Raw genomic sequence first — 12,412 nt, forward strand, 5'->3', positions numbered from 1 at the left:
TAATCCAAAATAAGAGATTATTTATTTCAAACTGCTTTTATTATATAATAATAGTAACTAACAACAACAATACATATGTTCATACAGTTTTATTTTATTATTAATATTTACTGTTAATACATTTAAATACAATTAAATACAAATTTAATAAAACTATTAAAATTTATTGTAGACTTTAAATCACCTTTTAAATCCCGTTTACAGACTCAGTGTATTTTTAATGGAACTGTACTGTATGTCGCTATAGCAACCGCTAACAGCCCACACATGTGACTCAGATTAACAGACAAAGTGAAAACTCTGACACGTTCTGATTAAAGATTGTGATTTTTTAATTATTATTATCATTATTATTATTATCATACTAAATTGCATCTATAATATACAAACATTCACAATAATTGTTTTTTTTGTACAATCACTTTGTGCTTCTCCCGTTTTTCGGGGGGGGGGGGGGGTGACCTGTAAGACGACAAGTTTACATAAACTCTATAGAATTTGTCCATGGTTATACACAGCATAAAAATAAATTCATACAACACCATTGTTATTATCGTTTCTAACTCTATCATCATTTACAAATTCACTTAAAAAATAATCATATGAAGACAATGTCAATATTATATTATATGTTGTTTTCTTTTGTTTTTTAAATCCATATGAGGACACAGGATGACGAGTCACACACAGGAACGTGCGCTGTGGCAGCTATATAACAATTTGGCAGGATACTGTTAGTTTGTTTCTCTCTCTCTCTCCATATATATATATTAATATTGAATTTTTTCCACTGACCTTTTCTTAAAGTCTTTCATCTACATACACACACACACACACACACTCAGCTGACACAACATTATCAAAATATCACACAAAAACTCCTACAACTGAACACGCGATAAATATCATGATCACCATGTTGACTGTAATATCACACACACACACACACACACACACACACGTTCATGTAGGAAACATTGACAGGCCTGGGGGGGGCTTCACTCGCTCATCAGCTCTGCTCACATGTGTTCATTTGTGAGGAGAAGGGAAAACACATCTCAGAATGGCATTGGATTGAAAAGCTGTAAAAACCACCATGAAGCAGGGCTGCAGCGCTCAAATCTACGGCCCCCAGGGGCAGGGGCACCACGAGAGTCTGAGTGAGGATTCTGAAACCACCAGAAAACCTAATATATGAAGTCTGTAGAGGAAAAACAACAATAACATTTGAAAATGTGTATCTTATCACTTCTTTTGGTCTCAATACGTCCTGGAACATCTGCTCTGTGTGCTTAAAGCTGTCGTATGTAATATCTGGGGAATGTTCTTCTGCTAACTACTAAAGTTTTTCAAAGATCAGTCTAAATTTTTGTCATGGGTAGGTGATCACCCAACTATGTTCCCCATCACTTTTAGTAAGAATCCGCCCACTGATGACATCACAAACAATCATTAAACTTTCAAGTGCAGGATCAGACACTGTATCACATAAAGTCTAAATTTACACCATTATCACCGACGTTAAATTACAGTGATGTAATTTGCGTAAATCGAATTTTTTTTTCTCAGCGGATCAGTCTAATTTAATCTAGATCTAATCCAGATTACGGATTTGGCATGAATTTTACATGGTGCAGTCCAGTAGAACAAGTGTACATGTGTATATCTCAGTGACATCTTAACAGATCAGGATGAATTTTGTCATGTCTATCTGAGATGTTAATAGCTCTAAGCAGGTAAAGGGAGCGTTTGTGTGTATACAGCAGCAGAGCTGGGGTGGGGGGAGACAATAAGATTTTATCCCCATAAACTGCTGAATGCTTAAACTTTCCATCTTGGTGTTGCTGTTTTCTCCGTTTGTCTTGAAGTAAAACAAATCAATTCCTGTGAGCAGCACGTGAAAGTGGCCAGGTGACACGAGAATCGTGTGGAGCTAATATGCTAAATTAGCACTGTGTGAAGTTATTGTATGATAATGAATGAATCTAACAGACATTTGTTGCCACCGCCACTAAATGTTACGTTATCACAAGTTATCTTTGTTTGTTTTTGTTATTTACAGATTCATAAATGGTTTTGTTTTTTTATTGTGGACTACGTCGAGTTCCAGATAAAAAGAAACACTTTTTTGTGAAATTCTGTGGAATATTGTCATAAATATTGTTCTGTAGGAATATCGTAATATCATTTCAAGCTCATGTCGCTCCACGCAAATATACGAAACCCTGTTAACACCGAACTTCTAGTCACGTGACTTTCAGCTGCAGCCCTGCGTGCGACTTGTGCGTCGGTGGTTTAGCCCTAAAGCGCCTTTCAAGCAAAACAACGGCACCAAATAAGGCCAGTAACAGTTACACGCACTCAGTATATATACATATACATAAATATATATACGTATATATATCTGTATATATACATATATATCCATTTGACCCAACTATCGCAAACAATCTGCAAAACCGACCTGTAAACCTGCGATCGATCGCGAGCAGCTGTGGTGGCGTACGACATTCTAACTTGTGCTACAGTTTGAGGAGAGGCAGTGCTAAGCTAACCTGTCGGAAATGCGCTGCGACGGAATTCCAACACAATCTGAATTTGGCGTGTTCAAAAAAACAAGACACATTTGTAGTTCTACGGTATGTTTCCGAACATTAATCTTTAATCTACGATGTTAGATATGAAACTGGGAGAGCGGTAGCTAGTTAGCGAGTTTGTTTGTGTTTTCTTTAGCATTAGCCTGTAGCGAGTATGTGTCTTTACTGTAAATATAATGTACATTCTTGCCTATTTTCCAGTAACACTTGCTCGATTACTTTTTTTTACAGTACGGCTAATTCTACTTATTGTATAGGTACTTTCTCGCTAGAATCCACTTGTTACTGCTGTTAGCTTTATGTTCATTAGCTAATATCATGTTTTTATTCCTTTGCATCCCCTCTGGCAGTTCTAATTCTAATTTTAGTTCTAATTCTACGTGAACAAGCAAAGCAGCGTCAGAATGTTAGCAAGGTCTGAACTAGCCTTTTTCATAACAATCCAACCTCAGGAATGTCACGCATGAACATTTTCCTCGCAGGAAAGCGCTCCAAACACGCCAAATCAGATTTGGTGCAGAGGACACCGCTGTCCTCACTCCTCGCCGGTGTAAGCGGTCAGATCTCTGTAGGACGCAGAGGATAGAAACTGGCTATAGGAACGTCATTTAGCGAAGTGATGATTAACTGCTCACAAACATGGACTGAAGCAGAGAGTGTGTGTTGAGGAATGTTACGATATTTAACCTTGTTTTTTTTCTTGTTTTTTTTTTCTTTCTTTTATTTTGGCGGGACGGGGGAGAGAGGAGATGACGACAGACGGGAGACGATCAGCAGCACTTCTGAGGTAGCTGAGCGGGCTTGTCCGTCAGTCTGGTGGTCTTGGATCCGGGAGCCACCGGCACCTCTACGTCCACGCGCTCCGACATCTTCACACAGATGATGTCCACCAGACGCTCGAAGACCTGCCGCACGTTGATGTTCTCCTTCGCGCTCGCCTCGTAGTACTCGAAGCCTGCGACAGGAAACGGAAAAGTGACCAAAAACAATAGCTGCTGCTAATGTTTCATGCATAAAAGGACAGACAGACAGAATGATAATTAATCCCTAATCTTTCTCTGATGTTGCTCATAAGATCTAGAGAGCCTGACAGTTGTATTTCCTGTCACCTGGTGTGAACGACCTGAAGCGTTTACATTTCATAAAAGTCCAACAGTGAAAGTCACAAAACCGGTCCAAGCAGCCGAGCTAAAAGACAAGTATTATAAAAGTATTACAGTAGTTAAACATCACCCTGAGGTGAAGAGTTAAACTAGTTCAAAATTTACTTAAGTATACTTTTTAAGGACATTTAAACTGCTCCACAACATGACATTACAGGAAGCTGTGGCATAAACAGTCACAGAGCTTTGGTGAACTTTGGCTGATCTTTCATTTTATGAAGCATTTATTAAACAACAGTAACACACCATGTGTCCTTGTTCACTTGCTGTGAGTTCTTCATTTGTTGAAACAGGTGAATTTAATCTAATCTCGTTCACTTCAGAGTAAATGCCTCTAGAGTAAATATTATTTTTAAAATATATATAAAATCAATAATGCAGTAACGACTGATGCACCTGTCACCTATAACGCAGCAGGATATAGGATTTTAAAAAGGGTCATTCCCCAAATTCTCAAGTACTTTGGTACTTTTTTGTTGGGGAGTTGATGGGAATGTTTTTTTGGAAACCAAATAAAAAAAGATAATGACGACTCTCTGACTTTCAGTTGTGAGTGAATTTCCCCCACATCAAAAAACAATATTTACTGTATATACTGTATTTTAAGTCATTTGTGGTGCATCTGTTACCACAAGGTGGCAGCAGCAGCAGTAACAGCAGCAGCAGCAGCGAGTGTTGAGTGAGTAAACTTTGTGTGTGTTTGCAAAAGTGAAAGAAGTTTACAAGGTGTCTTGAATGCACCTCGTCAGCTCAACACACCGTGAACTAGTTCTCATGTTTTTATATAAATGTTGTATATATGTATGTATATATGTACATATACATATGTATGTGTATATATATATATATATATATATATATATACATATTCATATATACATATATACATATATATATACATATATATACATATGTGTAGATCCTGGTAGCCTCACCTAACTGGTCAGCGAGGTGTTTTCCTTTCTCTGGAGGAACGATCCTCTCCTCGTCCATGTCACACTTGTTGCCCACCATGATCACCTGAGCATTGTCCCAGGAGTACGTCTTAATCTGAGTGGCCCTGGAGACACACACACACGCACACACACACACATCAGCCATGTAAGTCTGACCTGAATCTGTCAAATTTCCAGTCAAATCACAAGCTCCGGTCCGGTCCGGTCCGGTCACGTACCAGTCCTGGACAGCGTTGAACGACTCCTCGTTGGTGATGTCATACATGAGGATGAAGCCCATGGCACCGCGGTAGTAGGCGGTGGTGATGGTGCGGTATCGCTCCTGACCCGCCGTGTCCTAGAGACAAGAACATTCAGACCAAATCTTCAGACAACTCTCTGGAACTCATCACACAAGATCTTCTACCGCTGTGTCTTCATTTAAACTTAAAGTTGTTTTTTTTTACTGTCATTAATTTTTCTAATTGTTTCTTATTCTTATATGATATATTGTCATAATGGTTACATATCGTCACCATGGTTACGTATCATCTTCGTGGTGATATATCGTCACCATGGTTACATATCGTCACCATGGTTACATATCGTCACCATGGTTACATATCGTCATCGTGGTGATATATCGTCACAGGTCTCATTTCAGGGTGTGGATCCTGTGAAGTGTGCAGCTGAGGGAGGAGATGACGCCCTCAGCTGCACAGTCAGGAGGAGACACAACGCACAGATTCCCCTTATTCTTCTCCTATTCAATTGTGTCAGGCTGTACACTGGGAGGCTAAACGCTGCCCTCTACAGATCAAAGTCCTGAATCACAGTTCTTTTGACTGTTGATTTAAGCTCTTATCATCCCACAAATCTGGTATATTTACACATATCTGATGTAAAATAAACATATTTAACAGTTGTAAACTAATAGTAGTAGTGTTGTACCAGTTAATTAGTGTTATTCATGTAAAAATTATGTGTCTCACACTGAGACAAACATGGACAAGACAAACTACTGTCCTTACATGTAACTAAGCATTCATTCTACAGCTGTAGTTTAATAAGTCAACTCTTAAATTATTGTTTATTCACAGCAGATCATTTTGGATATGAAATATTAGAACAAACACAGGTTTGAGCAGGTCAACTAAATCTGGCTTCTTAAGCTTCTAAACGCTGCTCTTTGATCTACAAAAAAATGTAAATTCTGAATTTTTTTAAAAAAAATCCGCCGCTGGCACGCAAAGACTTCTGGGAAAGCCTCCGCTGTGAAGGATACACAAATGAGTCCAAGTTTCCGAGGTTTCTTGAATGCATCTCAAAAAACCGTGAACCCTGCGGTACTTTCGCTAGTTCTCATGCTGTGGAGTTTTTATGTTTGAATATATACAGCATTCAGGGTGTGGTCTACATTTAACCGTATCATTGCTGCCCTCTCTCTCTAGCACCACACAGTGGCCATTGTGGGGGGCGGAGTCTTCTGTAGATTTATCCTCGTCTCAGAGACTCAGAGCCATTTTATCTGAAGCAATAAAAATAAAATCAATCCACTGCATAAACACAGTAGCTGAGTGTCCATGTGACTCCCCCCCCCCATCCCCCGGTCATAGAATCTCCAGCTGCTCAGAGCGCAGTCATTCTCTTCTAAATGTATCTCTGTTGTGCTGCTTCCTCTGCTCTCATTCAGCAGTCGACACTTTTGTCTCTTTGTCCTCAGGGATGCAGCGAGTGCTCGCTCGCATTTAATTAACCGCAACATCCTCTGTGTGTGTGTGTATGTGTGTGTGTGTGTGTGTGTGTGTGTGCGACAGCTTAGTGGGAAATAAAACGCTGGACTCCATCATTTTAAACGGTTTGTTTGTCGCTCACTAAAGCTGCAGTACGCAGGATCACTACAAAAAACATTCTAAATATCATATAATACATAATATTAGAACTCTAGTAACAATCTGTGCAACATCGGAAAAATACATTGTTAGCGAAACACTGCGGAGAGCGTTGTTGCTAACCACGAAGACAAATACAATAAACAAATAAAACGCTAGTGAAATGAACAGTAAATGTAGCAGAGTTGGAATCGTCTGTGAAGTTGCTCCGTCAGACATTCTGATTAGCTACAATTAGCACCATTAGCTCGGGGTGGGAACTGTAGCCAAAGACACCATTTTAGCTAACTTTAGAAACTCTGAACAAAGGGAAAAAAAGGAACTAAACTAATCACAAATCCCTGGAGCAGCTTTTATAAACATCCAACATGGCCACTGAAGAGCAGCTGTCTTTACTAAAGAACTAGATAACCATTAAACACTATAACAGGCATGTGGGTTTGCTTGTTCGATCCGCTTATGACATGATCTCGTCATGATGTCTGGATTTATTTAGATTTTATAGCTGTAGATTCATAATCAAAACAACAAGATTTGTTTCAGCTTCTTAAATGTAAATATTTTCTTTGCGCCATAAAACAAAGAAATCATTCAAACTGGATCTTGACAAACACTGATCAACATTATTCAACGTTTTCTAATGTTTTATGGACCAAACGATGACTCGATTAATCGAGAAAATAATCAACAGATTCATCGATTATGAACATTTTGAAAATGCTGCTGATGCTGGAGCAGAAATCTTTCCACCACATGAACCTGCAGAGAGGAGCAGCCAATCAGAGCGTCCTCGCTCCCTGTGGACGCCGCTGTGATTGGTCAAAGACTAGAAGTGGAAAAGTGATCTCTCAAATCCCTTTATTTACATAATGGTAAAGGATTTTTTATAATTTTTTATTATTTATTTATTATTATTGATCAATAAAGTGCTGAAAAAAAGAGAAAACTTACAGTGGCTTTAATTCAGCTCTGCACATATGTGTCATTGTTTATGGGCGTGTCCAATCTATTTATACTCATCACTGCTGCGCTTTCACTGTGAATCAATCCACTGTGATTGGCTCTACTTATAGCAAACACACACACACACGCGCGCGCATTCACACACACACACACACACACACCCCTCCAGGTTTCCGTGTCTCAACCTCTTCCCCTCAAGTGGTCTCTTTAATTGCCAGTGAAGACAGCAGAGTGTGTGTGTGTGTGTGTGTGTGTCAGTGAGAGAAGTGCGTGAAAAGCTGCTGCCATGGCAACAACATCACCACTGATGATACAAGCTGTAACTGAAGGCTGTCTTTGGTTTTTCTCCTCTGTCAGCAGCAGCTTGTTGTTGTTGCTGCACGTTACACTGTAACCATTAAATATATAATATAACATAATATTATATAATATATTATGTTATATTAGTATACATGTATTATACATTATTTTAAAATGTGTTATTTATATCAAAATGATCATGATAAATTATTCTATTACAATATACTGTATTTTATAATAATGTGGCACATTATAACATATTGTTATTCTATTGTATTATATTATTAAATAATAATATCAAATGTTATTTTATTGTGTTGTGTTATTTTACAACAGTAAGTTTTATTAAATTATTCATTAAAAATATAGTGTTACACATGGAAGACTATGACTTACTGTTATTAAATGAATAATATATTATCTAATAATAGGTAAAGTGTTCTATTATGTTACAGTTTATTTTATTATATTATATTGTAAAATGTTACGTATTAAACTGTCATAATGTGGTATAATGTTACAGCATATATTATCATATTACATTATGATAAAATACAGACAGTAAAACGCTCTTTTGCAATATATATTATATAAAACATGTATTATATTATAATTGTAGTACATTTAAGTGCAATACTTGACAAATATTATGGGAATCAAATGTTATGACCTTAATATTAAGGTAGAGTATATAAAGCATCATTGTTGTGTGTGTGTCCTCACCCAGATCTGCAGTTTGATCCTCTTGTCGTTGCGATAAACCGTCTTCACCTTGAAGTCGATGCCCACGGTGCTGACGAACGAGTTGCTGAACGAGTCGTCTGCGTAACGGAACAGGAAGGAGGTTTTTCCCACGCTGCTGTTCCCGATGATCAGCAGCTTAAACATGTAATCAAAGTTCTGGTCGGAACCGTCTCGCTGACCGAAACGCTGCTGGTCTGCCTTCGCCATCTGACCCAGGAACACAGACGCGTAAATATAAATGCAAATGAAACAACAAAAACATCAGGTTCTCCTTATTTTATTTATATTTTAAGTTTTTATGTTTATTTATTTATTTATATATATATATATATATATATATATATATATATATATATATATATATATATATCAATAAATGTAAAAATATAAATGTAAAAATATGCATAATGCATATTTGCATGTTTTAAGCAGTTTTATGTGTATTCTTATGTATATTTTAAATAAGTAGTTTTTTATGTACATTTTCAAGGTGGAAAAATATACATAATGTATATTTGAAGTTCTTGTCCATACAGGTTAGGGCACATTTAGATACAATTACTCAATCATACACAAACCAACAAAATCAATCAAATAAAATATAGATAAAGATATAATATCCATATATTGATCAGCTTTACTACAGCATATGTGTGATTGTCTCTCTGTTGAAAAAGAAATAATCTGCTCCAGCAGCGTTTACCTGACAGTGCAGGACTGAAACATGACTCAGCGAAATGGGATTCTCACACACACACACACACACACACACACAAACAAACAAACACTTCCTGTTCCACATGACTTCACCTGTTCAGTGAAATGAAGCCAAACAGCAGCAGTGACCTTCAGAGTGAATGTATTAGTGTGCAGTTATAGAGTGAATGAGTTAATGTGCAGTTATAGAGTGAATGAGTTAATGTGCAGTTACAGAGTGAATGAGTTAATGTGCAGTTATAGAGTGAATGAGTTAATGTGCAGTTACAGAGTGAATGAGTTAGTGTGCAGTTATAGAGTGAATGAGTTAATGTGCAGTTATAGAGTGAATGAGTTAATGTGCAGTTACAGAGTAAATGCGTTAATGTGCAGTTATAGAGTGAATGAGTTAATGTGAATGAGTTAGTGTGCAGTTATAGAGTGAATGAGTTAGTGTGCAGTTAACAATGAGTTAATGTGCAGTTATAGAGTGAATGAGTTAATGTGCAGTTATAGAGTGAATGAGTTAATGTGCAGTTATTGAGTGAATGAGTTAATGTGCAGTTTTTGAGTGAATGAGTTAGTGTGCAGTTATAGAGTGAATGAGTTAATGTGCAGTTATTGAGTGAATGAGTTAATGTGCAGTTATAGAGTGAATGAGTTAATGTGCAGTTACAGAGTGAATGAGTTAGTGTGCAGTTATAGAGTGAATGAGTTAATGTGCAGTTATAGAGTGAATGAGTTAATGTGCAGTTACAGAGTAAATGCGTTAATGTGCAGTTATAGAGTGAATGAGTTAATGTGAATGAGTTAGTGTGCAGTTATAGAGTGAATGAGTTAGTGTGCAGTTAACAATGAGTTAATGTGCAGTTATAGAGTGAATGAGTTAATGTGCAGTTATAGAGTGAATGAGTTAATGTGCAGTTATTGAGTGAATGAGTTAATGTGCAGTTTTTGAGTGAATGAGTTAGTGTGCAGTTATAGAGTGAATGAGTTAATGTGCAGTTATTGAGTGAATGAGTTAGTGTGCGGTTATAGAGTGAATGAGTTAGTGTGCAGTTATAGAGTGAATGAGTTAATGTGCAGTTATAGAGTGAATGAGTTAATGTGCAGTTAATGTGCAGTTATTGAGTGAATGAGTTAATGTGCAGTTATAGAGTGAATGAGTTAATGTGCAGTTATAGAGTGAATGAGTTAATGTGCAGTTTTTGAGTGAATGAGTTAGTGTGCAGTTATAGAGTGAATGGGTTAGTGTGCAGTTACAGAGTGAATGAGTTAGTGAATGAGTTAGTGTGCAGTTACAGAGTGAATGAGTTGTTATGGTCAGGGTAAGTGGTATTGTGTCTGTGAGTGTACTCAGTAAGAATAACACTAGAGAATGTGTGTGTGTGTGTGTGTGTGTGTGTGTGTGTATACCTGTATATATATATATCGTCATGGGAACCAAAACCTGTATAATTCAAAGGAAGTGAGGACATTTTGTCTGATCCTCACATCTTTAAAGGGCTTTTTTAGAGTTAAGCCTGGATTTAGGGTTAGATATGGGTTAAGGGTTAAGAGTTAAGGGTTAAGGGTTAGATTTAGTTGTGATGGTTAAGATAAGGGAATACATTATGTCTCTGAGTTTCCTCAGAACACTAGAGAATGTGTGTGTGGTCTTGTATGTGTTACCTCTTCAGGACATCGTCTGTCACAAATACGGACCTTGTCAGGACCATTCGTCCTCATGAAGACCGGAACCTGGTCCTAAAGAGGCACAACCTAATTTCTAAAGGAACTGGTTAAATTTGGAGCTTATTATAGTTGAGGTTAGGTTAAGTCATTAACTGGTTATGGTTAAGGTTAGTGATAAGGCTTTGTCCAAATGAATGGGAGTCAATGCAGAGTCCTGAGAAAAACAGCTGTGTAAACATGTGTGTGTGTGTGTGTGTTTATTTTAAGTAGAAAAGGCGACACACACACACACACACACACACACACTCTTCATATAGAACATAGGTGCAGCAGCAGATTAAAGGTGAATTGAAGAAGATTCCATTGAGGCTCAGGTTTGATCGACGGTTCTAGATTCAAATGAACCAAACACCGTCCTCATAGATGTGTGTGTGTGTGTGTGTGTGTGTGTCATGTCTTACCTCTGCTGGTTCTGATGCTCTCTCTCTCTCTCTCTCTCTCTCGCGCGCTCGCTCTCTCTCTGCTGTGCACCTGACGGTCACAGCTCCTTCAGTGTTCAATGTCTCTCCAGAAAAATCTAAAAAAAAAAATCAGCAGTAAAATGAATAAATCCTCAAATATTTCCTCAGAGGCAACAATGACGCGGCTCCGCTTTCATACACCGCCGGTTCGGTCTGGTTCGGTTCGGATGATCGTCGTCGTTCGCACTGGCGGAAAATGCTTCAGAAATGAGGTGAAACGTCTGCGTTCCGCGGCGGCGCGCGGAGAACGTCTTTACGCAGATACGGTGAAGGTGGAGCGATGTTTGCACAGGCGTCTGCTGCCTGTCACCTTCTCCTCCTCCTCCTCCTCCTCCTCCTCCTCCTAAAATAAGCTCCACCAGTTTCTCTGTAAATCTACAGCTTCTCACCCATTCTCACCCACTCTTTATTATCTATTTATTTTTCAGGCTGCAGCTCCTGTTCCGCCCTCTCACGCGGCAGATCGCTGCAGCGGCAGAGACGGCAGGAGCGGCAGGAGCGGCAGAGGCGGCAGGAGCGGCAGGAGCGGCAGTCAATTGCTATATGACTCATAACTGAAGCAGTGATGCGTGTAATTGCTTCAGCATCAGAAGACACAGAGACAGACACATACACAGAGACGGAGACAGACACATACACAGAGACAGAGACAGACACATACACAGAGACGGAGACAGAGACATACACAGAGACAGAGACAGACACATACACATACACAGAGACGGAGACAGAGACATACACGGACACATACACAGAGACGGAGACAGACACATACACAGAGACGGAGACAGACACAGAGACGGAGACAGAGACATACACATACACAGAGACAGAGAAAGAGATGGAGACAGACACATACACAGACACGGAGACAGAGACATACACATACACAGAGACAGAGAAAGAGATGGAGACAGACACATACAC

The 12,412-nt window shown here is 38.5% G+C and overlaps 1 protein-coding gene across 1 annotated transcript; it reads right to left on the reverse strand.

Annotated features, from left to right (window-relative positions):
- Positions 1 to 74: 74 nt before the first annotated feature.
- Positions 75 to 11,709, reverse strand: rab3b (RAB3B, member RAS oncogene family). The gene is made up of 6 exons (XM_058638946.1): positions 11,630 to 11,709; positions 11,426 to 11,541; positions 8,574 to 8,801; positions 4,935 to 5,053; positions 4,696 to 4,820; positions 75 to 3,552 (listed from the first exon to the last, which is right to left on the reverse strand). The coding sequence occupies exons 3-6, from the start codon at positions 8,799 to 8,801 to the stop codon at positions 3,368 to 3,370; spliced, it is 657 nt and encodes a 218-aa protein (XP_058494929.1). The 5' UTR covers positions 11,426 to 11,541; positions 11,630 to 11,709; the 3' UTR covers positions 75 to 3,367.
- Positions 11,710 to 12,412: the final 703 nt, after the last annotated feature.

The sequence above is a fragment of the Solea solea genome, chromosome 9 (assembly GCF_958295425.1).
Source record: "Solea solea chromosome 9, fSolSol10.1, whole genome shotgun sequence".
In the NCBI taxonomy this organism is placed as follows: domain Eukaryota; kingdom Metazoa; phylum Chordata; class Actinopteri; order Pleuronectiformes; family Soleidae; genus Solea; species Solea solea.